The sequence below is a fragment of the Vicia villosa genome, linkage group LG6 (genome assembly GCF_029867415.1).
Source record: "Vicia villosa cultivar HV-30 ecotype Madison, WI linkage group LG6, Vvil1.0, whole genome shotgun sequence".
NCBI lineage: Eukaryota > Viridiplantae > Streptophyta > Magnoliopsida > Fabales > Fabaceae > Vicia > Vicia villosa.
Window position 1 is genome coordinate 743,109 of NC_081185.1, and position 26,642 is coordinate 769,750.

At 33.8% G+C, this 26,642-nt stretch overlaps 3 protein-coding genes across 4 annotated transcripts; 2 read left to right on the forward strand and 1 right to left on the reverse strand.

Moving 5' to 3' along the window:
* Positions 1-406: 406 nt before the first annotated feature.
* On the reverse strand, positions 407-4,018 carry LOC131608703 (transcription initiation factor TFIID subunit 10). Its single transcript, XM_058880216.1, has 7 exons — positions 3,830-4,018; positions 3,566-3,685; positions 3,410-3,474; positions 1,896-1,958; positions 1,323-1,380; positions 1,186-1,236; positions 407-687 (listed from the first exon to the last, which is right to left on the reverse strand). The coding sequence occupies exons 2-7, from the start codon at positions 3,665-3,667 to the stop codon at positions 607-609; spliced, it is 420 nt and encodes a 139-aa protein (XP_058736199.1). The 5' UTR covers positions 3,668-3,685; positions 3,830-4,018; the 3' UTR covers positions 407-606.
* Positions 4,019-14,354: 10,336 nt separating this feature from the next.
* On the forward strand, positions 14,355-16,069 carry LOC131611030 (F-box/FBD/LRR-repeat protein At3g52680-like). The gene is made up of 3 exons (XM_058883156.1): positions 14,355-15,050; positions 15,568-15,717; positions 15,797-16,069. The coding sequence occupies exons 1-3, from the start codon at positions 14,355-14,357 to the stop codon at positions 16,067-16,069; spliced, it is 1,119 nt and encodes a 372-aa protein (XP_058739139.1).
* Positions 16,070-19,818: 3,749 nt separating this feature from the next.
* Positions 19,819-23,387, forward strand: LOC131611095 (high mobility group B protein 15-like). Of its 2 annotated transcripts, XM_058883216.1 has the most exons (7): positions 19,819-19,928; positions 20,235-20,439; positions 21,486-21,564; positions 21,721-21,883; positions 21,984-22,112; positions 22,183-22,535; positions 22,919-23,387. In XM_058883216.1, the coding sequence occupies exons 2-7, from the start codon at positions 20,267-20,269 to the stop codon at positions 23,297-23,299; spliced, it is 1,278 nt and encodes a 425-aa protein (XP_058739199.1). In that variant the 5' UTR covers positions 19,819-19,928; positions 20,235-20,266; the 3' UTR covers positions 23,300-23,387. The 2 variants fall into 2 exon arrangements, with proteins under 2 accessions (XP_058739199.1, XP_058739200.1); XM_058883217.1 differs by lacking the exon at positions 19,819-19,928 and having other exon boundaries at positions 20,136-20,439.
* The last annotated feature ends 3,255 nt before the right edge of the window (positions 23,388-26,642 follow it).

Sequence of the window (26,642 nt, forward strand, 5' to 3'; positions counted from 1 at the left end):
TTAGAATTTTCTAAACAGAGTAGACTCAATAGCAATCCTTAAGCCATTAAAACTTTTTGATTTCTGTTCCAAGTTTTTTGGACTTGAAAGCTTACCTCCTAATAGTACAACACTCTTTAAGTGAGAACATGTCATATTGTTTCTCAATTTTTTTTGGCTTTCCAAAATAAATCGTTTCTCATGTACTAGTCATTTATGTTAATGTTATACTTTCTACATATTAAGTTAATATGTTTGCATATATTTATTTGCATAGATATAAACTTGATTAACGTATGAACTGAAATACTAATAAGAGGCCTTGTTAACATGTGCAATGCCTCAAGCTTGTTTCTAGAAAAACCGTTCTTAAATTTCCAACTCGAGCAATATGATACATTTTGTTGGTCCCATATTAAGTGAAAGGTTAGAGCCAAAAGGAAATACGATACAATTAACATTAAGAAGAAATAAGAAACATTAGACAAGTGCATCGTTTCTATCTTTTTTTACAAAGACAAGTACATTGTTTTAGTGTGTACAATTGCAGTACTAACGAAGCTTCGAGAAGATGCTGCTATAGTTGGCGCATCAATGAAATAGTTCATAAAAGCTTCAAGAAAGTACTCATTCATCTCGAGTAGCAGGGTCCATTCCAGTAGAAGGGCTGTCGGCGAAATATTCTTGGTGCCTTATATTCACACCATACTGTTCATAAAAGATAACAAGAGAATAATATGTAAGGAAACATTAACATATCGATACAATCGATGAATCAATTTTATGCATCCTTCAAACGTGAAACTGAACATACTTAAACCTCCAAGCTTATCTAATGGTAATTATAGTCTAACTTAAAAACCTTAATGAAAAATAGGCTTTTAAAAGACATCTATGTCAAGTCTCATCTATAAAGAATCAGATCATCAGACCCTAAACAAAAGCCTAATCAGATCATCCATCCTGATGTCTCATAACCTTCAATGGGTGTGGTTTAAATTTTTGTAATTTGAAGTCTATTATTATTACATAGGATTAATCTTCATCGGCCTGTTAATAATTTAACCTATTCAGAGATAGGTTAATGCCTTACTTAAAGGCATTAACATGAAATAGACCTTAAATTAAAATACACTAACAGGCCATACTAGACTCATAAATAAGTAGCTGACTTCACCCCTTTTAAAACGAAACAACTTTTCTTACCTCACGTAGTGCCTTCGATAGATCTTCCATTGTCATAACTAGGCGTCTCTCCTGCCATAATGAAGTGTCAGGACTAGACATACACACAATGAACGTGTATAGATAAAACCAGATTTAAATACATCAAAATACTCAACCTTCTGTTGCCTGTCCCTTTTGTCTTTTGGAATTTGTGCTTGCCTTGCTTTGCAATGCCTACAGGTAACCCAAGGTGAAATCACAACACTCGCATATAGACACGTAAAAGATAAACAGAGCAACTAAATGTCAATTAATAATGTACTTCAGTATTCATAACTAAGATCAAAAGAGATTTTAACGCACTTTCAAAAGAAGGGGATAGAAACACAAACTATATTCTTGAGTGTGCATTGATTAGTGGACCTTTACAATAGAAGGGAACAGAAGCACAAAAATTAAGTTCAATTATTCAAAAAAAATTAAATTGAGTTTTGTTGTGTGTTATCCTATAAAGTGCCGTAGAAACACAATCATAAAAATTAACAAAAAAATTTCACCAGCCATTCATCGACTTCGTCCGCATGCATCAACAACTTTTTTTGCCAAAAGTAAAATACTTCTTTCAAAAAACTAGAAAAAGATTTACAACGCACATAAATAATTGGCTGCAATGAAGTTATTCAAGGTAAAATAATTTTAAATAAAACAAGATTGAGATTTGTCTACGAGAAAAAGCAAGAAGAATATACTGGAGAGCATCGCCTGCAACTTCTGCAACAAACTTCTGAGTGGCAACGGCTACTAATCTAGTCCTGAAATATTGGAATATGAACAAGAAATACAATAGCTAAGATTCAAACTTGAGTAAAAATAAATCAGTCAACAACACCAGTCAACCAAAAGGGAAGAAATGTTGAACCCCTATGAGTGGAGAGAAAAAGAAAACAAAGGCTAGAAACTCAGAGCAACACCATAATTTGCATGAATCATCATTCTTTAACATTAGTTAAATGGGTTTAAACTGATAACTCTCATTTCACATATACTGACTGCAACATGATCAGATAGAAACTCCGAGCAACACCATGATTTACATACATCATCATTCTTTGACATAAACTAAACGGGTTTAAAACAGACAACCCGCATTTCTTTCACATAAACTGACTGCAACATGATCAGATAGATTCCATATATGCAACCAAATAAAAAAAAGATTTCCATAAAGATTTAGGATTTCAAATAAAGTGTAAGAAAGATTAACATAAGACGAAGCAACGTCTTACGAAAATAACATATCATAAAAACGAAAGCTAAATGCTAATATCATGCACCCATATTAGTTTCGAAAATCAAATATCCAATATTTATATACAACACAAATACTCTGAAAATGATGGTAGATGCTTCAGAAAGAGGTTACTTAGATTGCATAGGGTCCTACCCTAAGGCATACTTACTAGAGTGTTAGCCCTCAGCTCCTCACACTCACACAGAATAAACCCGAAAGCATGATAAATAACAGGTTTAGATTGCATAGGGTCCTACCCTAAGGCATGCTTGCACAAAAATCCCATGATAAAGCATAAAACTCACTAACATAAAGTTAGTACTCTCTCATTCTTATGTTAATAATTTAAGTATCACAGTAACAAAAGAAATATGTCCCAAAATAAGTGTTATTTTATATTTTCAACATTACAACAGACAAGCCTTTTTCCACTAAGTGAGGTCGGCTACATTAATCAACTTCCACCATAATGTTCTATTCAGCACGGTGTTTTTATCCAGATCGTTAATCTTGAGATATTTCTTAATACCTTATCTTATAGTTTTTCTAGGTCTTTTTCTACCTCTACCTGTTTGACTCCTCTCCATCTGATTTACTCTCCTTAGCACAGAATATACAAGTCTTCTCTCTACATGCTCAAACCACCTAAGTCTATTTTCAATTTTCCACCACCTTTTCTACTATAGTTGTTACCCCAACACTCTATCTAATATTATAATTTCTAATCTTATCTTGTTTAGTCTTACCACATATCCAACGCAACATCCTGATCTCTACTACACTTACTTTATATTTTCCACATCGCATTAATGATTTAATCTCATTTCCACTCTCAAATCAATACTATGTACAACAATCTCAAATTCTTTACAGTCCATTATGCATTTATGTCAACAGATAATACTCAACAATTAACAAGATTAACCTAAAGTGACAAACAATATGAATATAAAAAAGAAAAGAGACACTCACAATCTAACATCAGGACATTGAAAGCCACTCTTAGCCAAGTAATGCTCAACCAACTCATCAGGTATCTAAAACAATCACAGTAATATGGATATTATATGCATTATTATTTGAACATATTCAAATGAAACTGAATTGAAGAATTAAGTAAAAACTGACAGTGGGAGTATAATCGATCAAGGAAGCTAAGAATTCAGAGAGTGAAGAATCATCATCTTCCCTTCCTTCGCTAGAACTCGATTGCGGCAGATTCGAATTCATCTTCCAACCACTGATTCACTGTTTCCATCAAGATTCAAAATTATTCATCAAATCGAAATCTATGATAAAAATCACATCGATGAAATCAAATCAACGATAATAGAGCAATTTAGAACACTATGAGATTAACGAGTGGGAGTGAGGTGTTGGTTGTAGGATTACCCAGAGAGAGTTGCGCCCGTGTGCTCGGTGACGGAGAGAACGGTTGCGTCGCCGGAGATGGAGTAGCGCCGTCGCGGAAGAAAGAAGCGAATGTTTGTCAGTTAGGTTTGTCTCTAGCCGTTCATTTGATTTGGGCCACAATTCATCTCGGCTACCAAAACAAGTCCGACCCAATATTCTAGAATATTTTGAGGGGAATTGTTATTCCCACCCAAATGAAAAACCAAAATTACACTGGAATTCGGAAATGCATATCTTGACGCACTCCATTCATACATAATATATTCCTTTTTTAACCTGACTCTAAAGTTATGGCAAAATATAATTTGGAAATGCATCTTTTAGTACCTACAGAAATGCATATTCGGAATTCACTAAACCAAGAAGAAATGCAGAAACGAAACATATGCAAAAACACAGATAAATTAGCATTGATAATTGTTATGACATACATAAAAAAAACAAACTATTACATAGATAATCGTTAACGTAAATTGAACAATACATTTCTTCATGAAGTAGGATGTTTCAACATCTTCAGAATATCTTTGATAAATCTCGCAATTTTCGCATCCAACTCGATTAGACATTTTTGTTTCGTGACAGTGAAATGTACTTCACATAACTCTTAAATATTCATCTGTCTTCAACTCAAACTTAGTGAATTGAATATTTTCTTTGTTGTCAATTGTGTGTGAACAATACTCGAGTTTTACAACTATTCGATTGTATGAGTATTCTAGGAGATTCTATAGTATGTGTTTCAGATCTACAAGAGAGGTATACTCCGTGACTCTGGATTCAAGTGAGACCTTCATGCCATTGAAGTAGACAAAGGTGACATACTAATATATCCTCATTCTGGTGTGATGTGATTTTCTTTAAAAGATGAGATGAAAGACCCTTATTTATACAAGTTTTATGCCAATAGAGACCTTAGAAATATGTAGTGTTATATTTCTGAGAGTCTTAAACAAGGGAGAATCATGTGTTCGCAACGTCCTCAAAGAACGGAGGAGCTTCCCCTTGGGACCAATGATATGTATAATACTGTTATCTTATATTAGTCAGGGGAAAAAGAGTCCACTAAGATTCCCTTGAGAATCGGGGTCAACAGTCTCCCATAGTCACGAGGGAGCAGTTATCGCCCTAGGGGTTTTCTAAACCTTATGTCCAAAAAGCCTCTATAAATACCTCTCTCCTAAAGGGAGAAAGGACAACTCTTAACTGCTACATGACACACGCAGTGTTACCGTAAAGTCTCACGTTACGTTTAACGCCTCTCACCTCACATGAGCAGATCTTTTGAACCACCAAAAACACCAAATGTACAACTTTTCTTGCCGATGAGGGCAAGTCCTAACCATTATTATTTTTTATACATCTACTAAAGCCTCTGAATCTTCCTGCCCTCGCAGGAGGAACATGCACACCATTAATTTTTGGCCAGTACAGTGGCGCCTCGGTAATACTAGCATAGGCCACACTTTTGTCGAACCCTGTTTTGCTGGTGATATTTTTTTTAACAAGGAAACCAACTTTTGATAATGACGACTAATGTCTTCTGATAAGTCAAGCATAAACGATTAAGTGGATAAAGATGCAAGCCTAAGTATTAGGGTGTGATGGGACTTGACTATCCGATGATGGCAATCAAATGCAATGTAACTAATGTCTCATCTCAGGCTACTCAAGTAAGTGTTTGCAAAGAGAAAACATCTAGCAAAGTCTTGGAGTGTTAAGAATCCTCCTAAATTAGTAGTGAGTGAACCAATTGTAAAGCATAAGAGTTTTATCATAAAAGTGCATGGCTAAAGCGCACGCACACACTAAAATATATTTTCAAATTGTTTTTACCAAAGAAAATATCTTCAAAAACATCTTGAAGTTGTGTGAGATGAGTTAAGAACTGCCAAAATAGCTATAAACACAATTTTGACCTATCTAATTGATTAACACTTTTTCTAATCGATTAACTCAATTCAAAATTTATTCCCAAGCGATTAGGACAATGCCTTAATGATGTACAACATTTAGATATCTTTTACTTTCTTTTTTAAACTTACAATCAATTATATTTCAAACTTCTAATCGATTGTAATCAAGTGCCAATCAATTAGATTGTCATAAAATACTTTTATTTGAAATTCCTTTTTGAGCCAACCTCTAGCCAATAAATAGAGGTCCATTCTCTCATTTCATTTCATACAGAATCGTGTTTTGACACAACTCACACTTTCTCTAAACTTTTTGTTTACTTTCTCTCACTAATATTTTAGCCATAGTGCCTTTGTGATAAAAGTCCTTTTGTGAGTGAGAATATTCTATAATTTTGAAAGGGTAGAATTGTACTTCCACCGTCCCAAATTATAAGAGAAAAAAACAAAATAATGCTTATTAAGAAAAGTAAAAATACAATCATTTGATTTAAGGTTTTCTTGAAATAAAGTGTTTTGAAAGATGTAAAAAAAATTCTAATTGATTGTTGGTTATAGAAATGATGAGAGAGAATGTAAGTTTAATGCAATTTGCATTGAATTTTACCTTGAAAGAAATAAAAGATGATTTTTTTCTCTTATATTTTGGGACAAGAAAAATGCATTTTTTTTCTCTTATATTTTGGGACCGAGGGAGTAAAATTCACCAAGGATTTGTTTTATACATTAGTTGAATAATATCCATTTAGAGATTTTTGTTTGTGTTAGAAGTTAAACTCGTAAAAGTTTTGGTTTAGGAATTGTGTGATTCATTCTCTTTAAGTTTAAGATTAACTTGTGGTAAAATCTCATTAGGTTTTTGGTCAGCCTGTGAGGTTTGAGATTAGGCCGATATTCAAATCTTATAAGTTACTGGTCAGCCTGTATAAAACCAAGACTTAAGTTTCGTGAACTCATTCCATGATAAAAGTTTGTAAGATTTAAGAGCTTAAAGACTAATCGTTTAAAAGTTTTTGTTTGCGAAGAGAAGATTAACTGTTTTAATCTACCGTTTGAAAGGAAGAGAAGACTATTCAATAATCCAAGTCTTATATTTTTATTAACTAACTAATAATAAGATGTTGTAACCAAAAAAAAACTAATAACTTGTTGTTGGACATAAAAAGTGAAAAGTCCACCATACCAATTCCCAAACCCTATTAAGAATAGCTTATGCTGTTTCAAAGTATTAGTATTTGTATAATTCTTGCCTGTCTAGTATTTTGTGAGATTCTACAATTATGATTGAGAGATTTAATGCTATTTGAAACACTTATATTTGAAAGAAAGCATTTTCTTTTCTGCACTGAGTGATGAGTATAAAGTGTGTGAAAATAGCCATATGATTTCAGAAAACAAAAAATGGAATAATTTTATCAAACAATGCATGTTTGCGAGTTTGGAGGGGAGGGGAGGGGAAGGCTTCCGAAAACGAATTTTTAAAAAAATATAGAGAAATATTTGACATTTTTTGAAAAAATGATTTTGTTTAGAATGATAAAAGTGTCATAATCATTACAAAATTTTTAATTTTCAAAATAGTATAACAACCTAAAAGATATTTGGAAAATTTATATAAGCCCTTCAAAACCCTCCAAAACCCTCCTTCAATACAATTTTTGAGTTCCCTCATTTTATGGGGTTTTTGGTGTTATGAATAAAACCAAACCCTCCAAAACCCTCCTACTCAAAATCCTTTTATTCTTTTCACCCAATTCTTCTTATTTTTTAAAGCCCTCCCCTCCCCTTTCCTCCAAACTCCCAAACATAATCAATTGAGAGACTCACTGATATTTTTGCTAACATGCCAACTTGTCATTGAGAGACTCACTGATATTTTTGCTAGCTTGACAAGGTTGATATATAGTCTTGATGTCTCTGATGAAATTGTCATGGAATTCTATCAGAACATCACCGGCCAGAATTCTAAATAATACTAAAATCGGTCTAATAAATAAATTATAAACGACTATCGTCCAGACGTGTATAGGAGTGTCCGTCTGTTTATTGTTTTAGTGTCCACGCGCATAAAATATAAATCGTATTATTATTATTATTTTTGTTTTATTTTAATTTAACTTAAAATTACTTATAAAATAATAAAAAATAGGTGAAGACTCCGGTACCCTTGAGTTTAGATGGGTACCGATACCTTCAACCAATCAAATGCTATAATTTCATGCCATGTCACTTATTTATTTTAAAATAAATTAACATTTAATAATAGTTTATACTAAAAGTATCGGTACCCAACTTGAATTTATGGGTACCAAAGAATTTACCTAAAAAAATAATGGAATGAAAAATATGTAAACCACCATATATAACCGTTAGTAAAAAAGAGAAGTTAAGGTTTAAAATAAAAAACTAAAGTGAGTATGCAAATATGTGGCGATTTCTTTTTATTAAGTGGTACTAGAGTTCTTGAATATTGGATATACACATAAACGACATGTCATAACTAGACATGTTTTTCTTTAATAACTATATTGCTTTGTATTGACAATATATATATATATATATATATATATATATATATATATATATATATATATATATATATATATATATATATATATATTAAAAGATTAAGTCATGGAGTATGAATCCACAAACATCAACTGCATATGAGCAAGGGATAAAAAAAATCCATTAATTTTGCATTTAAAGATGCATAAAAAAATGTAGTAATATGTCCTTCTAAACATTGTGGCTAAAAAGGAAAATTCTTTGGCCACCTCCCAACCTTCTAGGTCACCTCTGGTGAAAAACCCAAACTACCTCTGACTTCGGAAATGCATTTTCGAAATGCAAGAAAAAGGTGTTTTCGGAGATGCATCTTCGAAAGCGCCTTTTTTTTTGAAAAAATTGTGTTCTTTCGGAAGTTCATTTCCGAAAACAGCATTTCGGAAGTTCATTTTCGAAATACTGCGCGTTTTGCAGATTAAGCAAAACAGTCCACCTCCCCCATTCATTTACCCTAATCTTCTTCCAAACTCATCCTCTTTCAAAATTTTTGCAACAAGCAAGTGTGAAGTCAAAGAGATTGCCAAAGTCTTCTTCCAATCTCAACCTAAATAATCTCAAACACTAATTGGTAAGTTTATCATTTTTTTTCAATTTTTAGATCCATTATTCATTACTCTATTAGGGTGTTTAGAAATTGAAAAAATCACATTAAGATAGGTTGGTACTGATATTAGGTTGTTTAGTAGGCATAAAAGTAGTTTTGATTTATGATTTTGGGGTCTGCCATTGGAAGTTGCAGAGAACTTCTTCGCAGGGGTGTTTCGGAAGTTCATTTCCGAAAACACCTCTATTCCCAGTTTCGGAAATGAACTTCCGAATTGTATCAGAAGTGCAATTTTTTTTAGTTTTTTCTGTTGTCTCGCATATTAATCGATTTCAATTGTTTACAGGAACATGTCAGGCAACCAACCAGCACGCATCAGACAGGGTAGAGAGACCCAGACTGCGTCGGCTAGACGCGAGCGGGCGGCGGCGCAGCTGGCGTCGACACAGGGACGGGGGCAGGGCCGGGGACGACGTGTGCGAGTTCCCGTGGAGATGGGCGAGGGTACCTCTACATCTGGATCTAGGAGTCGGCTGGCTCGGGTATCTTCTTCCCGCCAGCGAGAGGAGGAGGAGGAGGTGGCAGTGCCATACCACGAGGCGGAGGGGGTACCGGATGTTGACCCTCCACTCGGGGAGGAGGATGAGCAGGAGGACAGCTACCCGGGAGGGCCCATTGACACTTCCGTGCTGATTACCTACCACGATCACGTCGCTCGGCGTATCTGGGAGAGAGAGGTATTTTTTATAATTTGCCTGACTACATTATTTAACCGTTTATAATTTAGACGTTTATTCGATATTTTCTTAACGGTCTATTTAACATACGCTTTTATTTGTTTTTTTTGTAACAGGAGAGAGAGCCGTTGAAAATGGTGAACCACGCCCGGAAGATTTTCAATCTGTTTAAACCGACTGCTGAGTGGTTTAACGACTCGATGAGAGCTTCAGGGCTTAGTGGGCTCTGCATGACGGGGTACACCACCATCAGCCACGGCATGCAGGGGGCCTTTATGGAGTGCTGGCACAAGGAGACGTCTTCTTTCCACTTGTCGGTTGGGGAGATGCCAATCACCTTGCATGACGTGTAGTGTCTTCTCCACCTGCCGATCAGGGGTCCGCTGTTGACCCACTCCCGGATCCAGAGGGTCGAAGCCAGTCAGTGGATGGCGCTCTATTTGGGCAAGGAGCCCGAAGTTGCTGACTTCGAGTGCATCACGACATCTGGGCCTCATATCCGGTTCACCATACTGAGCCGCTATTTCGAGCTCAACCTGGACGCGGCGGCCGATGCCGAGCAGGAGGGTGACGAGCTATTTACACAGTATCACCGTGGCTGCGCTCTCCGGTGCTGGTACATGCATGTGGTAGGCGCTGTAGTCTTTGTGGACAAGAGTGCAAGGTACGTCGACGTGACCTACCTCCGCTACTTCATGGACCTGACTACCGTTCACTAGTGGAACTGGGGGGCAGCTACTCTGGCATACCTATACCAGAAGCTGAATGAGGCCTCCAACTGGAGGACGAGGCAGTTGGTCGGATCCTGCACACTACTTACGGTACGTTTCATTTTAATTGTTTTGTATTTATTTATGTTTCGTATTTATTTTTAATACATTATCGTGTTTGTGTTTCAGAGCTGAATCATCTCCTACTTCTCCCGCATCCACGGCTTCCACATCGATCCTGCGTACGTTGACGCCATGCCCAGGGCCGCCAGATACGTTCTCCAGAGGGGGAACAATGCGGTGGGACCATACCGTGATTCACTGTTTTAAAAATCGGATCGGACATCAAACCGATGAGGGTACTGAGTCACTGGTTTATTGGTCGAACCACTAGGTCATTGGTCGAACCGCATGACTAAACCGGGTTAAACCGGATAACTCGGTTGAATAGACCGGTCGTTATAACAAAATTATATACGTATAAAATCTGTCGAACCGGATGATTCAATCCCTACAAAATATAACTAGTACTTAAATTTTTTGAAAACATCATATTATAAAAAAATTCACAAGTTCATAATTTAAATTTAAATTTTACACACAAGTATCACACACAATCAAATAGTACATAATTATAAAATATAAACAAAAGTTTAATCGCAACAAAATTTAATTGAATAATTTATAACAAAATAATTTCATTGTCTACTAAATTTAATTTCAATAAAAGAAAAATTGTTTCAATGTTGAGATCTCCTTCTTCAATATCAAAATCATCTGTAACAAAATCAATTGCATCTAGAACCATTTTTTTAAATTTTTTATTTTAATTTTTAATTAAAATAGTCAAAATGACATTGTTTTAATTTTTTAAAATAAAAAAATATAAAAAAAAATGAAAATGCATTTAAACCACCGGTTCACAAAAATCGCCGGTTTTAGCGATTTACACCGGTTTTGACCGGTTCACACCGGTTCAATGACATTTCCGATCCAGCTATTGAACCAGATCGATTATCTAGCCGGTTCCCGGTTCAACCGATCCGACTGACCGGTTCGGTCTGGTTTTTAAAACACTGCCGTGGGTACTTGGACCGCACGATGCACGATGACGTCCCCTGGAGGCCATTCAGCGACTACACTCAGATTGTCCCCTTTAACGACATATCTCTATATTCTGGCTGGTTGGCATGCGGGACCGGCATCATGGTCCGGTATCTCCCTGAGCGGTGCATGCGGCAGTTCGGATTTGTGCAGATGATACTCAGGTCACCCTTTGAGGCTGCTCCCGACACAGTGACCCAAGTGCAGCTCACTACCATATTTGAGGATTGGGAGCGTCATGTGGTACCGGAGGAGTATCGTCGCACTCGGGTCACCCAGGACTGGCACAGTGTGGAGGGATACGTCACATGGTTCTACCGAGTGTCACATCCTCTGCTGAGACCCGACGTTCCCGGCGCTCCTAGGCCAGCACACAAGGAGATCTTGGAGAACCAGCAGGCCGAGGATGACCACGCCATTGACCTCCTGCCCATCTGCCAGCGGATAGAGATGCTTGGGCGGGACGCGTTGGATCGAGGTGTCGTTCATCAGGGCGGTCCAAAGGCAGTCGCCGTGATGGAGATGATCGTCACTGATGCAGGCCGTGCGGCGGCATATAGGCGGCAGAGGAGGTCCCAGGGAGAGAGGGTTATGCATACCCAGTAGTGGTCAGGTTTATTTCTTTTTGTTTTCGAATTGTATCTTTAGCACACTATTATTATTTGGATTTGGATCGGTTTGTATATATTACTATTTTTATCATATTAGTAGAATTCTGTTTATATGCGCTTATTTTATTTCCCGGCTTCCTTTAATTAAAAATACGAGACTATTTCCAAAAACATAAAAAAAACACAGTTTCTGCATAATTCGAAAGTTGATTTCCGAAACCCCCCAAAATCTGAAAAAAGGTGTTTTCGGAAGTGCATCTCCGAAAACACCCTCCATGAGGTGTTTTCGGAGATGCACTTCCGAAGTCTGAAATTTTTTTTTAAAAAAAAAAACTTCGGAAATGAACTTCCGAAGCAGGGGTAATCTGGGGTTTTCGCCGGGGGTGACCCCCATAGGGAGGTGGGTAAAGAAATTTTCGCTAAAAAAGCACAAAGTAAGAGTGTCATGTTTGACCAAATGCGTCACAATTTCCGAAAGGATTCACTATGTGGATTCATCATGGAGAGTCTTATGTAATTCCTAGTACTATCTCCCTTAGTACTATTTCAAATATGATCGAAGAAACTATCATGTTGAAGATTTTATTTAGAACACGATCAAGAATGCATTTGGCATTGATAAGGATCAAACAAATGAAATATCCACTTCATCAAATTTGGAGATTGACTGAGCAGATTATGTGATGTCAAGTGCAACTCCGAAAATGAAGGCAAAGAATATTATGAATTGACTAGAGAAGGATAACAACTTTTATACACTACTATAAAATGCGCAAACAACAATATCCAAGTCACTACGGTTTTTCAAACACCGTGGTGACATCTCAACTCTCAAGCGCTAACATTTTTTTTTAACTTTTAAATTAAAAATTCTTAGGATATGTTCGCAACGAGCAGTTGGGCTAGTCCAGAACAGGATACAATAATAGTTGTTAGGCTCACCGTGGTGATAAAAGCAAGCTTTCATGAGTTTGAACCTTAGCGTCCTAAAATATTTTATTCCTTTAACGTTAAGGCGCACCTTTTCTTTTTTATTTAGTTTAAAAAAAATAAAAGGGATATCATCACTACGGTTTTTTTGTACAACCGTTGTTACAAGTTTATCTATATATAAGCGAATAAACTCTCGCTTCTTGACATTATTGTAGTAACCTTCACAACAAAACCCTAACACTCATTTCTTCTCTTTTTCTTCGTCATTAGCTTTCCTATTCTACAGACTAGCTGTCAATCTTGTTCTTCGTCATTAGCTTTCCTATTATATATGAGTGTTTTTCAGATAAGTGATAACAATTTATCTTGTTCGTCATACATGAAGGTATTCTTCTATTTTCTCGTTTTCGTATATGTTGTTGTTGTTATGTTTCACATGATTTTCGGGGAGAAAATTACCCACCAAATAAAACTTAACTTAAGTAAAACAGAGGGTTTTTTCCAAACTTGTAAAAGTTACAATTGGATTGAGTAATTTTCCCTATAAACGACCACCTCCAAATCAATGCTTTACTGTTGTTGTATGTTGTTGTTGATAAATGTTTGTTGTCATGATTTTTTCATATTCGTCTTCACCACCTTAACAAAGCGCATGCGTGGCTATCGTACATATAGTTTGCGTAACTATGAAAAAAAAGAAGAAGTATGAAGTTATTGTGGAAACTTCATCCACCTTTGTATTTCTTTTTCATAGCTTCACAAACTAAAGATGATGAAGAGGATCAAAGAAGGCGACAAAATGAATAAAACATCATCGAAAATGCAATAAATAATTAATATTTCTCATGCAAAGTTAAAAAAGCATGCCACATATTTAAAAAATAGTACACAACAATATTTTTTATTTAAAAAATGGCCACGGGGGACCAAAACTATTTAAAAAATATATAAAAGGATTGATTTCGTGAATTGACCAAATTAAAGGACCAAAACTGTAATTTAGCCAAAAGCGTATTACTAAATCCATTATCATCTATGTAATTGTTTAACTTTTGAATAATAAGATACATATAATTAATTATATTAATTTTAAATATTATAAAGTGCATTTTTATTAATTGATTTCGATATTTATAAAGATTAATGTATGATTAGGGTTTTGAGATATATTTTTATTAATTAATTAACGTGTTGTAAAAAAAACATAACTAATAAGTTGTTGTTGGGCTAAAAAAATTGAAAAGTTCATCATCCCAAACCCTATTATATGTTTCAGAAATAGTTAGAACCCAAAATAAAATAACTACTTTTTCCTCTCCTTGTATATAATAAAACCATAGTGCCTCTAAATCCTACTTACTACTTCACCGTCAATACTAGCATGACTCCAATGGCTTCAACCGAAGAAGATAGGATTAGTGAACTTCCCGATTCAATTCTGTGTCACATTCTCTCTTTTCTCCCAACCGAATTAGCCGTAAAAACAAGCGTCCTCTCGAAGAGATGGAAACCAATATGGCTTTCTGTCCCCACTTTCAATATGTTTGATTACTTTTCAGATCATGCTGTATGCTCAGTCATGCAATCTCGTGACGACAATTTGCCATTACTATTATTCCGTCTACTATGCTCCGATCCTGAAATTTTCAATAGCCTTATCATCTCAGCAACACAAAGAGGTGTTCAAACCCTAGAATTTGACCTCTTGTTAGTATCTTTAGAGATGAAAACGCTTTCTAACATACTCACTTGTAAGACTCTCACCGTTCTTAAGCTGACAATGGTTTCCATTAAGGAATACGTTCCTGAAATAAATGTTTCTTCCTCTATCAAAACTCTTGATTTGGATTCTGTCCATTTCAAATCTGAGAAACATGTAATCAGCTTTTTCTTAGCCTTTCCCGGTGTAGAGGAATTGCGAACAAATAAAGTATGCGTATATGGTAAGCCGAAAGCTATTCTATCAACAAGAGGGATTATTAAATATTTTCCCAACTTGTTGAGAGCTAATATTTCTGATACTCAACTTATTCCATTCTTTTCCCATTCCAAGGAACTTGTTCTCAATATAAACAAGGTATGATTTTGTCACTTTAAGTTTTATATATATATATATATATATATATATATATATATATATATATATATATATATATATATATATATATATATATATATATATATATATATATATATATATATATATATATATATATATATATATATATATATATATATATATATATATATATATATATATATATATATATATATATATGCATATCAAATGAGAGCATTTTTAAATGAGAGATGAGAGGAAGAAATATCAACCGATGGATTCATCAAGAGAGAATGTTAATACATTAATGAATGAGACTATTAATTTCTCTCTCTTGATGAATCTATTGGTTGATATTTCTTCATCTCATCTCTCATTTAAAAATGCTCTCACTTGATATGCTCCCTATATATATATATATATATATATATATATATATATATATATATATATATATATATATATATATATATATATATATATATATATAAAATTAATTTCTCTTTCTAATGTTTTGAGTTTGTAATTCATGAAGAAACCGCGCCTCAAGAATGTCCAACTCCCCATGTTTTTCAATCTAACTCAAATGGAGCTGGTTTTTAAAAGATGGCATTCCAAGTGGGAGTTGATAGTAAAAATGCTTCCACAGAGTCCAAACCTTCAACATCTTATCATTCATGAAGAGGTATGTATTATACATAATTTATTCGACTTCATTATTAATTAATTATTATTTTTTAAATCTTTGTTTTGTTTTGCCTTAGGAAAAAGAAAATAAAAACGGAATCAATGACAAGAATTGGGAGGACCCAGAGATTGTTCCGGAGTGTCTTTCATCTCGGCTAAGAACTTGTTTGTTTAGATGTTATAGAGGCTTAAAGTGTGATGTTAAATTTGTAGAATATGTTATGCGGAATTCAAAAGTATTAGGCATCATGACAATTCAGTGCTCATCTAGTATAGATGTAAACAAAAAGAATGAAATATTACAGCAATTATCAGTGTGTCCAAGGGGATGTAAACTTTTATTTGATTGATAATGACAGGCTAAGATATGAATATGTTATAGAGGTTTCATGGTGTTTATCATTTATCTTACTGTGTTTTTTACTTTAGCTATCTTTATCATTTATCTTGCAAGTGTTTCTTAAATACTGATATTGATGCAAGGTAGATAAATAGAGCACAGAGCACTTTTGTAATAGCTTGCATACACAGTTGGATCAGTATATATATCATGCTGTCTTGTGTGTATTCATTCCATCTTCTAAAAGTTTCTCTGCATTCGTATAAAACTATTTCAATCTCAATGTATATAATTATAACAGGCTCTTCTATTTACTACTCTAAGGATTCAGTCGAGAAACCATCATAGAGTTATTCAAGAATAGATATACACCTAAATAGGGTGATCAAAACCAAACCAACCCAATAGAAAACCGAAACCGCAAAAAACCGCATTTGGTTCGGATTAGTTTGAGTCATTTTTTAACAAAACCGCACGGTTCGGTTTGGTTTGCGGTTTGTATTTTGTAAACCGAACCAAACCGAATCAAACCGCATTATGTTACAACCTAACTTTTACTTAACTCACATCCAACCCAAACTTAAATTTATAATACCTTAACCTTATGATTACGAACAATTTTCTCATCCTTACACACATGATTTTAGTCCCGATCTTCTCAAATCTCTAATAGCATTATCGCGCATTGTTTGCCAAATACATCTTCCCTCTTTTTCTATAATCTCTACTCTCTTATATTCTTTCTTTTTCACTTTCTCATTTCTATATGCAAATGTTATCTATTTCAGTTTCGTTTTTATCGCACATCTTCTTCTCTAATCATTCAACTCTTTTGTTTTTTCTTTTTCACCTTCACTAATCTCTCGGCTCTTCTATTTTTTTGTTTCATTCTAATAATTTTTATATTGTTTTATACTATTATTTTATGTTTATTATTCCACTTTTGTCTAATTTAATTTTTACAAATTAAATAGAAAGTTATTGTCAAAATATGACGAGTTTTGTTGTTATTTGATAGTGTATGAATGTCTAAATACAAAGTTATATTGTCATCTATATGTATATGTATGGTTCAATAAAATATTTATAAAAAACCGAACCAAACCAAACCGCATTAGTTTGGTTTGGTTTGGTTCGGATTTTTTTTAAAAGCCAACCGAACCAAATCAAACCGCACAATTTTTTCTCTTGCGGTTCGGATGATTTTTTTCGTCAAAACCGCCCAAACCGCACCGCGAACACCCCTACACCTAAACGACATGTACATAACTAGACATGTTTTTGCTTTAATAACTATTGCTTTCTATTGGCAATATCTATATTTTATTTTTTTTGAAAAAATATTAACTCATGGATTATGAATCCACAAACATCGATTGCATATAAACAAGGGACAAAAAAATATATTAATTTGTATTTAAAGACGCGACGTAGTAATATGCCATTATAAAAACTCTGGTTTAAAAAAAACAAAAATTTCGCAAGACAAGTCATAATTAGAGAGATATTAATATAGATGGTAAAGAGCAAAATAAGATTTTTAGATGTACATCTTCGGAAATTTTCGAAAATGTGTATCTGAATTAAATTTGAGTATAATAGGATGGTTCACTCACAAAATACTGATGTGTGTATTATAGATATATCATCAGATTCATTCAATTTTTTTACGTGAATCTCAGAAAAACACAGACTAGTGTTCTTTTAGGTGCGTCCGAAAATGTATCTTGTGACACATGATGGGCATGTTTAAATTTTCAAGGGTGTTGAACACACCTTTAAGGTTGAAAAGAGAATTCTTTGAATATTTCGAGGGGAATTGTTTTTTCCACCCTAGTGAAAAACCAAAATTACTCATAGAATTCGGAAACGCATCTTTGGACGAACCTCATTCACATGATTTTCACATGATTTTCGGGGAGAAAATTACCCACCAAATAAAACTTAACTTAAGTAAAATAGAGGATTTTTTCCGAACTTGTAAAAGTTACAATTGGATTGAGTAATTTTCCCTATAAACGACCACCTCCAAATCAATGCTTTACTGTTGTTGTATGTTGTTGTTGATAAATATTTGTTGTCATGATTTTTTCATACACTCGACGGGTGGAAGTGTGTTTACAAACACTCCAACAATCAAGTCAGTGACAACCGTGAGTATATACTTTAGACTGATTGGTAGTCTCGACTTCGTTGTGAAATTTTAAAGTTTAGAACTCTTAAACTTTTTTTTTTAGTTTTATCTTAAACTTTGATTGTATAGTTTTGTTTTGTTTTTTTATTTTTAATTTTGGATTTAAAGAGGAGGTAACACTATAAATTCAACATGCGGAAGATGATAGTAGCGAGGTGCAGCGAACCTTGTTGGATTTTTGCGCGACTCTCAACAGCAATCCTCTTTTAAAGGAAGAGGATGATACGTTCATATGGAGGTTGAACTCGGAAGGTTGTTTCTCGGTTAATTCTTGTTACGTTTTCTTCAAAGGAAAGCTATCGAGTCCGCCGATGAATGTTGACAAGGCTAGGGCCCTTGCTAATATTTGGAACATAAAAGTGCCATCCAAAATTCTGTTTTTTTGTTGGAGATTCATCCACAATAGAATTGCTACTAAAGACAATTTAGTGAGCCGGGGTATTTTAAATGAAGAAGGAGACTCTTTTTGTGTTTTGTGTGATTCGGAGGAGGAAACACTCGTGCATCTCTTTTCGGAATGTGAAATGACGCTTAGCATTTGGCGTAGAGTTTTTATGTGGCTTGGAGTTGGGGAGTTTTTTTCTTTTGAGGAATTCTTAGAGTTCTTTTACAATTGTGCTAAGATCAGTTGTCCTTCAAAAAGAGCCATGGTGGCGGTGGTTTGGTTGGCAACTATTTGGACAGTGTGGCTTAAGCGTAACACTATCATTTTTAGAGACGAGTCCTTTAGTTTCATAGAGTGTATGTCGGGGATAGTATTTGTGTCTTGGAGTTGGCTTAATTCTTTTTACAAAAAGTTGCCGTTATGTAATTTCTATGGTTGGAACATCCAACCTCTTTTACGCTTTGTAGTGTAACATTTCTGTATTGGGGTGGAGCATCCCTTTTGCTCCCGTTAATTCCATTGCTTATTGAAAAAAAAACATGCGGAAGATTATATCATTTTTTTAATAGGCAAGATATCTATTAATTTTTAATTCTAATTTTTTAATTCTTAATTTTTTTAATAGGAAGATTATATAATTTTTTTTAATTCTTAATTTTTAAATGAATAAATTCTTAATTTTAATATAGCATCAATATTTGTTTTGGATGAGATGTCAAGATATAAAAGGCAATGCGAGAAAAGGGTATGGTTTAGACCAATTCAAATAAAAATGAATACATTACATATTGTTAGGCACCCATTTATATCTCTATATTCTATTTATTGTTTCTTTTTTGCATCTTTTATTCTTATCCTTTAATTTTCAATTTGATTTAGTTTCATAATAACCATTGTGCTGTTTCAAACGTAGAAACGTTATTTTTGCTATTCCTAACTTCTTCATTTCACCCTCACATTTTATTTTTCTATAATTTCTTTATTTTTCTTGTGAATTTACTAATTACTACTTTTTATATATTAAAAAAATAATATCAATTGAAAACTTCTTTATACCTCTCTTCTAAGATCAAAGAAATCATATTCTTAACTTAGTAAGGATAATATTGTCTTTTGAAAAAAATGCATATAAAACTATAATCCATTACTTTAACTTTCTTCACCATTCATTCATTTCTATCCCTTATTAAGAAAATACAGAGAGAAAATAATAGTGAGTTTTATTCTTAAGCTTCTTCTTTATCTTAATAACATTTTCATAATCAATTCTCAATTCTCAGTTACTATTTGGTAAGTTTATTTTTTTTTTCTCATTTCTATTATTTTATTCATTTAGTCTCATTCATTCAAAAACAAATTTTGTTTCTTTTACATTGCTTCTTCTGTAAATTCATTATCTCTCTTTATCATCAATAATTAAACATTGGTACAAAAATAAATAACAAAACACCATTTAAAAGAAAAACATAATGAACATTGCAAATTATAATAAATTATATTCCCATTCACATCTCTTCTTTATACTTCATTAGTGCAACACTAATTATGATTATAATAAATTAAATTTGTTGTGTTGGTGATATGGTATGATGATAGGATGATATTGAAGGGTTTGGAGTTTTGAATTAATGGCATCAACAACATGTTTTGTGAACAAGAATGAATTCCCTGTGAAAGTGATAACTCCTATCTCTCATTCATATCCTGAACCTATTGCAAAATATGATGATGTTGTGGCAAATCCAAAGCTATTCATGGTTACTTTGGAGAAGCTTCATGCTTCTATGGGCACCAAGTTCATGTAAGTTCTCATATTCATCTTCAATTTTAATTATACTATAATTGCTACTTTGCAATTTACAATTGTTGGTTCCATTTATTATAAGAAATTATATGTTGCATTTTATTTTCCCAAAGCATATATACTGTTAATATATCATTGACACTTCATATAAAAGCCGGTCTCATATTCATATCTGATACATGTCAATGTCATGATGTCTGATATGTGTCAGTGTCTTACATCTAAACACATGAATATATTTTGTCCTTTTTCAAATGGTTATCGATGCTACATTAACAACATATCACCGTGTTACTCTAAAGTTGTATTAATTTAATATAGATATATATTTTGATGTCTGATATGTGTCTGTGTTCTCATGTATACAACACCGATACATGAATATATTTTATCCTTTTTCAAATTGTTTTCGATGCTATATATTAACGACATATCATCGTATTGTTCTAAACTTGTATCCATTAAATAAAGATATATGTTCTGATGATGTCTGATATGTGTTAGTGTCTTACATCTATACAACACTAACACATGAATACATTTTATCATTTTTCAAATTGTTATCGATGCTACATTAACTACATATCACCGTATTACTCTAAAGTAGTATCCATTGAACATGAGAAATATAATCATTTTTGAAAGCGGCTCTTTTAGTCATGATGAGGTGATATCAAATATTTTGTTTCTTTCTTGGAGATGGATTAGCAATAGGGAATCTCCGTGTAGGATCAATTTTTATGAATGGTATAAATTACCATTACTTTGTAACAAAGCTACCTAGTGAGTTCTCGTTGTAAGGGTTGCACCCCTAGTGCGATATCTTATATTCAATTGCTTATTAAAAAAAAAGTATCCATTGAACATAGATATATGTTATGAGGTATGATAGGTGCAGTGTCTTACATCTATACAACACTGACTCATGAATACATTTTATTATTTTTTTAAATTGTTATCGATGCTACATTAACTACATATTACTGTATTACTCGAAATTCGTATCCGATAAATATTAGTGTTTAAGTGAAATTTTATTTCAGGATTCCCATCATCGGAGGAAAAGAGCTAGATTTGTGTCAACTCTTCATTGAAGTGACTTCTCGTGGAGGGATTGAGAAGGTAATTATGACGTCAATTTATTTTTTGTGAGTGTTTTGTTTTCAATATTTCAACCTAATAATTTAATTGTCAAAATAACTTATGCGCTGATGTTTCTGTCTGCATAACTATCAGCTGAGCTGATTTAATTGACTAATAATATCATTTGTGTTGCAGCTTATGAAAGAGAGAAGATGGAAAGAAGTAACAGCGGCTTTCAACTTTCCATCAACAGCTACAAATGCTTCCTTTGTTCTCAGAAAATACTATTCTTCACTACTTTATCACTATGAACAAATCTACTATTTTAGAGCAAATCGTTGGACTCCTGCACCTTCTGGTTCGTGTATTTGTATCGAATTATTTATTTATGAATTATTTTTTAATTAATTAAGCCATGCCCTAATTTACAAAAATTGAAAATTTCATTTTTTTTCCAGATACTTTGCATAATGAATCAACCATGTCAATTCCTCCTTCAATAACACAATTTTTGCAACCTTCTCCAATAACACAATCAGTTATCTTTCAAAAACCAGGACTTAATAATGCTTCTGAATTGCCTCAAGGTAACTTTATTTTTTCTCTTGTAATAAAAATAGCTTAAGAAAATAAGCACTTAACTAAATTGTTTTGCAGGTTCTTCACTTGCTGGAGTTATTGATGGAAAGTTTGAAAGTGGATATCTAGTTTCGGTTTCGATAGGATCAGAAACACTCAAAGGTGTACTATATGAGTCTCCGAAAAGCATTATGATTAATAATAATAGTGTTGCCTCTACTGCATTGGGTGTTCAACGTCGCCGGAGGAGGAGGAAGAAGTCGGAGATAAAAAGAAGAGATCCGGCTCATCCAAAACCTAACCGAAGTGGTTACAATTTCTTCTTCGCGGAGCAACATGCAAGATTGAAGCTACTAAACCAAACTATGGACAAGGATATTAGTAGAATGATCGGTGAACTATGGAACAATTTGAAGGACTCGGAGAAAACGGTAAGCTACTCGATAAAGTCTTATTACTTGTTTTGATGTATGCACCGATCAGACAGTTCATATTGAAGACGTGTCTGAAAGAAATTTTACGAAAAAAAAGATTGAGTCCTTAAATTTAACCTAACCGCGCATGAAAAAACCAAATTGTTTCAGATAGTTCATAAACTGAACTAAACCACTTTTATAAAGTTCGGTTAATATCAGTTTGTGAACTATCAATCACAGTTTAGTTCGGTTTAATTCAATTTTTAACTATGATGTTTGATTTGGTTTAGTTTTTAGTATTTTTTAGTAGTACTAGTTATTAATGTGTTAGTGTTAGTATCGTGTCAGGTGTCTGAGATACTATACATCTAATATGATAAAGTTTCATTGGTATTAAGGTTTATCAAGAGATGGCTATTAAGGATAAAGAGAGATACAAAGCGGAAATGGAGGATTATCGCGATAAACAAAAGACAAACATTGTAATCGATGACGCGATGCCAATGCAACAACAATTTCCGGAACCAAACTCGTCTTTGGTGGATGTTGACATAAAAATGCATGATTCATTACAGACTCCTGAAGAAAGTAGTTCTGGTGGAAGTGATTATGTTGGAGATGATATCAACATGGATGCTTCTTTGGATTCAGAAAAGGTTTCTAAGGATGGAGTTATTGACATTGTTAGTCATTGTGAGGGAGAAGTGGATGCTGGAAGAGTTCAAGTTCAAGAGAATCAAAACATGAATGAGAATCAAAACATGTTAGCATTACTTTAGTGTAGTTAATGTTTTTTGTTGTTGTTTTGTTTTACATGTTAAAGTTTGATGTAGGATGTTTTTTATTTCAATGGTTTTAGATTTTTCAAAGTGCAATTTGTACTACTTTTCAAGATTAAAGATCTATTTGAATTTATTTATTAAAAATCTCTTTTGTTTTATTTTATTTATAAAAATAAGTTATGCACAAACACTTTTATAATAAATACTTATATTATAACCGTTTAATAAATTTTACTCTATTCAATCATTACTATAAGAAAAAATTTGTTTTTTTTAATACAATAGATAATCAATGTATTTGAATTAAATACAAAATAAATACATTGTTGATTCAACGAATCTAAAAAGAAAGGTGAATTTTTTTTTCAAAAGGCAATTGAATTAAAGAAATCGCACTAGGGAAAAGAAAGATAAATTTAAAAAGTAAACTTTCTTCTTTTATAATAAGAATCAAAGAGTATATTATTTAAATAAAGTCTAATTTCTAATTTAGAGGTTCTTAACCTTGTTGCAATTTGTTATGTTAGCATAGACAATGGTGATAAAATAATAATAAAAATTGGAATATTGGTTTCTCATAATGATAGATTAAATATTACTATTTGTGAGATATTGGATCGAATTTTAGTATAGTTGAATGGTAGCTTTTAACATGTCGTCGAAGTCTCTTTACATGTTGTAATCGAAGGTCTACAATGCTGTAGTCGAAGTATGCTCAAGTATGCAGTAGTCGAAATGCTAGGATTGTTAGCATGTCAAATTGAGCCTGTTTTTTTTAACTCAATTGTTTAAGTTAGTTTGTTCCCTAAGTTAGCTTGTGTAATGGGTCTGCATGTAAAAGCCCATTATTTTAGTGTATTAGTTTTATTATAAATAGCATACTAGTCTCTCATCATTGCACACTGTAAATCCTAATCAGGGTGAGAGAGGTTATTTTTTTTATTTTGTAACACTTTTAATCTTGTTTCAAAGAGAAAGTAAAGAATAGTAGTTTATAATCAATTTCATTGTATTCTTCTCGCTTCCCTCTTTCCTATCCTCATGGGTTTCTTGCCAAGAAAAGAAACCTATTATACTTTGCTCTTGGCATTGATTTCATAACCAAATGGTGTGGTGAGCATTGAGAAGAATGACGTCAACAAAGTATGAGATTGAAAAGTTCACCAGAGTGAACAATTCTGGTCCGTGGCGCTTGAAGATGAAGACCTATTGATTTAGCAGGCTTGGTTATAAGCGTTGAAGAGAGCCGCAGCCATGGATGTTGCATTAACAAAGAAGGAGAAAATGACTATGTTAGAGAAAGCCGACACCGCCATCGTATTGAGCCTTGGTCATAAGGTTCTTCGATATGTTTCAAAAGAGACGACAGCGGTGAGTTTGTGGTCGAAACTCGAAAGCTTGTACATGACCAAATTGTTGGTGAATCGCCTCTACCTGAAGCAAGCTCTGTATTCATTCAAGATTAGTGGAGACAAAGTCTTGGTTGAGCAGTTGGATATATTCAACAAGCTGATTCTTGATCTTGAAGATATCAATGTCAAGGTCAATGATGAAGATCAAGCCCCGTTATTGTATGGAAGAGAGTCTCATACCTTTGAAGAAGTTCAATCAACCTTGTATTCTAAGAAATTGAACAAACAAAAAGAGCTCAAGCCATCTTCAATTGGTAAATAGATGTCAATTAAGGCGAAATTCACAAAGAGATATGACAAGTTTGACAAGAAGAAGGGTAAAAGTCAGCAAAAGTCTTATAGTGGTGTTGCATTTGGTATTTGTTGTTATCAGTGTAAGAAGGGGCTCATACAAGAAAAGTGTGCCCTAAACGCCTGAAAGGTCATTGAGGTAAAGATAATGGCAACACAATCATGTCCAAGATCATTTTGACTCATTTGATGTTCTTTTAGTTTCAAGCACCAACTCAAGTAAAAATGTGGATTATGATTCAGGTTGCACTTGGCACATGACTCCAAACAAAGACTCGTTCGAGGAACTATGTGAAAAAATGGTGGATATGTATTGTTGGGAAACAACAAAGCTTGCAAGATTACTGGTGTTGGATCTATGAGATTCAAGCTCCATGATGAATCAATAAGGTTGTTGATTGAAGTCAGGTGTGTTCCTGATTTGAAGAGAAATTTGATTTCTCTTGGTGAATTCGACAAGAAAGGATATATTTTCCTAGGAGAGAAAAGTATCCTAAGAGTCACGAAGGGGTCGAAAGACGTCTTGAGAGGCGTGAAGAAACAAGACTTGTATACCCTTGAGGCTGAAGTTGTAAGTGGTTTTGCAGATGTTGCATCCACGAAACATTTGTCGAAGACATAAATTTGACACATGAGATTGGGTCATGTCAGCAAAGGGGCCTAATCGAATTGGGGAAATAAAACCGGATTGGTGGAGGCAAAGTCTAAAAGCTGAAGTTTTGTGAACCATGTGTACTTGGAAAATCTTGCAGAGTGTAGTTCAATAAAGGTAAACAAAGATCACATGGATCCCTGGATTACATCCATATTGATCTTTGAGGGCCTGCAAGGTGTCCATCACATTCAGAAGCATGGTATTTTTCATTCATAGTTGATGATTATTCCAAAACGTTATAGGTAATTTATCTAGAAGACTAAAGATGAAACTTCTGAGAATTTCAAAAGTTGGAAAATTCTAGTCAAAAAACAAACTGGCAGAAAGGTCAAGAGGTTAAGAATTGAAAAATAAAAAAAAATTGATTTTTTTATTTTATCCTTTCATTTTTACATTAATGATAAGTTACATAGCTAAAAACTTACAAGACCTATACCAACGGCCAATCAGAGGTGGTCTATAAGAAAATATTATTTATTCCAACCGTTTCTTTCGCTGTCACTTTAAGTATGAACTTCCGGATTTATCTGAGGCTTCGTTTTTGAAAGGGGTTTCGGTTGCTACCATGGGTGGGTGGTTAGAGGGTAGATGGCGATGGGGCGATTTTGGGATCATAGCGGGTATGACGGCGAATAGAAATGTTATGGAGGAGGTAGTTCGGATGAGGGGTGTGTTGGCCGATTTCGCCGGTGTGGGGGAGGGGAGGGATGAGGTTTTTTGGGTTCTTTCCGAAGATGGTCTTTTTTCGGTTTCTTCTTGCTACTCTTTTTTGGGTAGAAGTTTCATTCCGGATGGGCCGCCGAATAAACATGATGGGGCGTTTGGGCTAGTTTGGAAGTCGGAGGTGCCTTTCAAAATTAAGGCGTTTGGTTGGAGATTTTTTCTTGATAGAATACCGACAAAGGATTGCTTGGTGTATAGAGGAATTAATATACCGGTAGATACTTTAAAGTGTTGTTTTTGTGGATATGAATTAGAAAGT

Bases quoted from the DNA above. Each gene is read 5' to 3' on its own strand.
- LOC131611030 (XM_058883156.1), top strand. From the start codon at position 14,355: ATGACTCCAATGGCTTCAACCGAAGAAGATAGGATTAGTGAACTTCCC. The intron at 15,051-15,567 runs GTATGATTTTGT...TAATTCATGAAG, and splicing joins TTGTTCTCAATATAAACAAG to AAACCGCGCCTCAAGAATGT. The intron at 15,718-15,796 runs GTATGTATTATA...GTTTTGCCTTAG, and splicing joins ATCTTATCATTCATGAAGAG to GAAAAAGAAAATAAAAACGG.
- LOC131611095 (XM_058883216.1), top strand. From the start codon at position 20,267: ATGGCATCAACAACATGTTTTGTGAACAAGAATGAATTCCCTGTGAAA. The intron at 20,440-21,485 runs GTAAGTTCTCAT...ATTTTATTTCAG, and splicing joins TCTATGGGCACCAAGTTCAT to GATTCCCATCATCGGAGGAA. The intron at 22,113-22,182 runs GTAACTTTATTT...ATTGTTTTGCAG, and splicing joins TGCTTCTGAATTGCCTCAAG to GTTCTTCACTTGCTGGAGTT.
- LOC131608703 (XM_058880216.1), bottom strand. From the start codon at position 3,667: ATGAATTCGAATCTGCCGCAATCGAGTTCTAGCGAAGGAAGGGAAGAT. The intron at 1,959-3,409 runs GTGAGTGTCTCT...CCAATATTTCAG, and splicing joins CAATGTCCTGATGTTAGATT to GACTAGATTAGTAGCCGTTG. The intron at 688-1,185 runs GTAAGAAAAGTT...TTTTATGAACAG, and splicing joins TATCGAAGGCACTACGTGAG to TATGGTGTGAATATAAGGCA.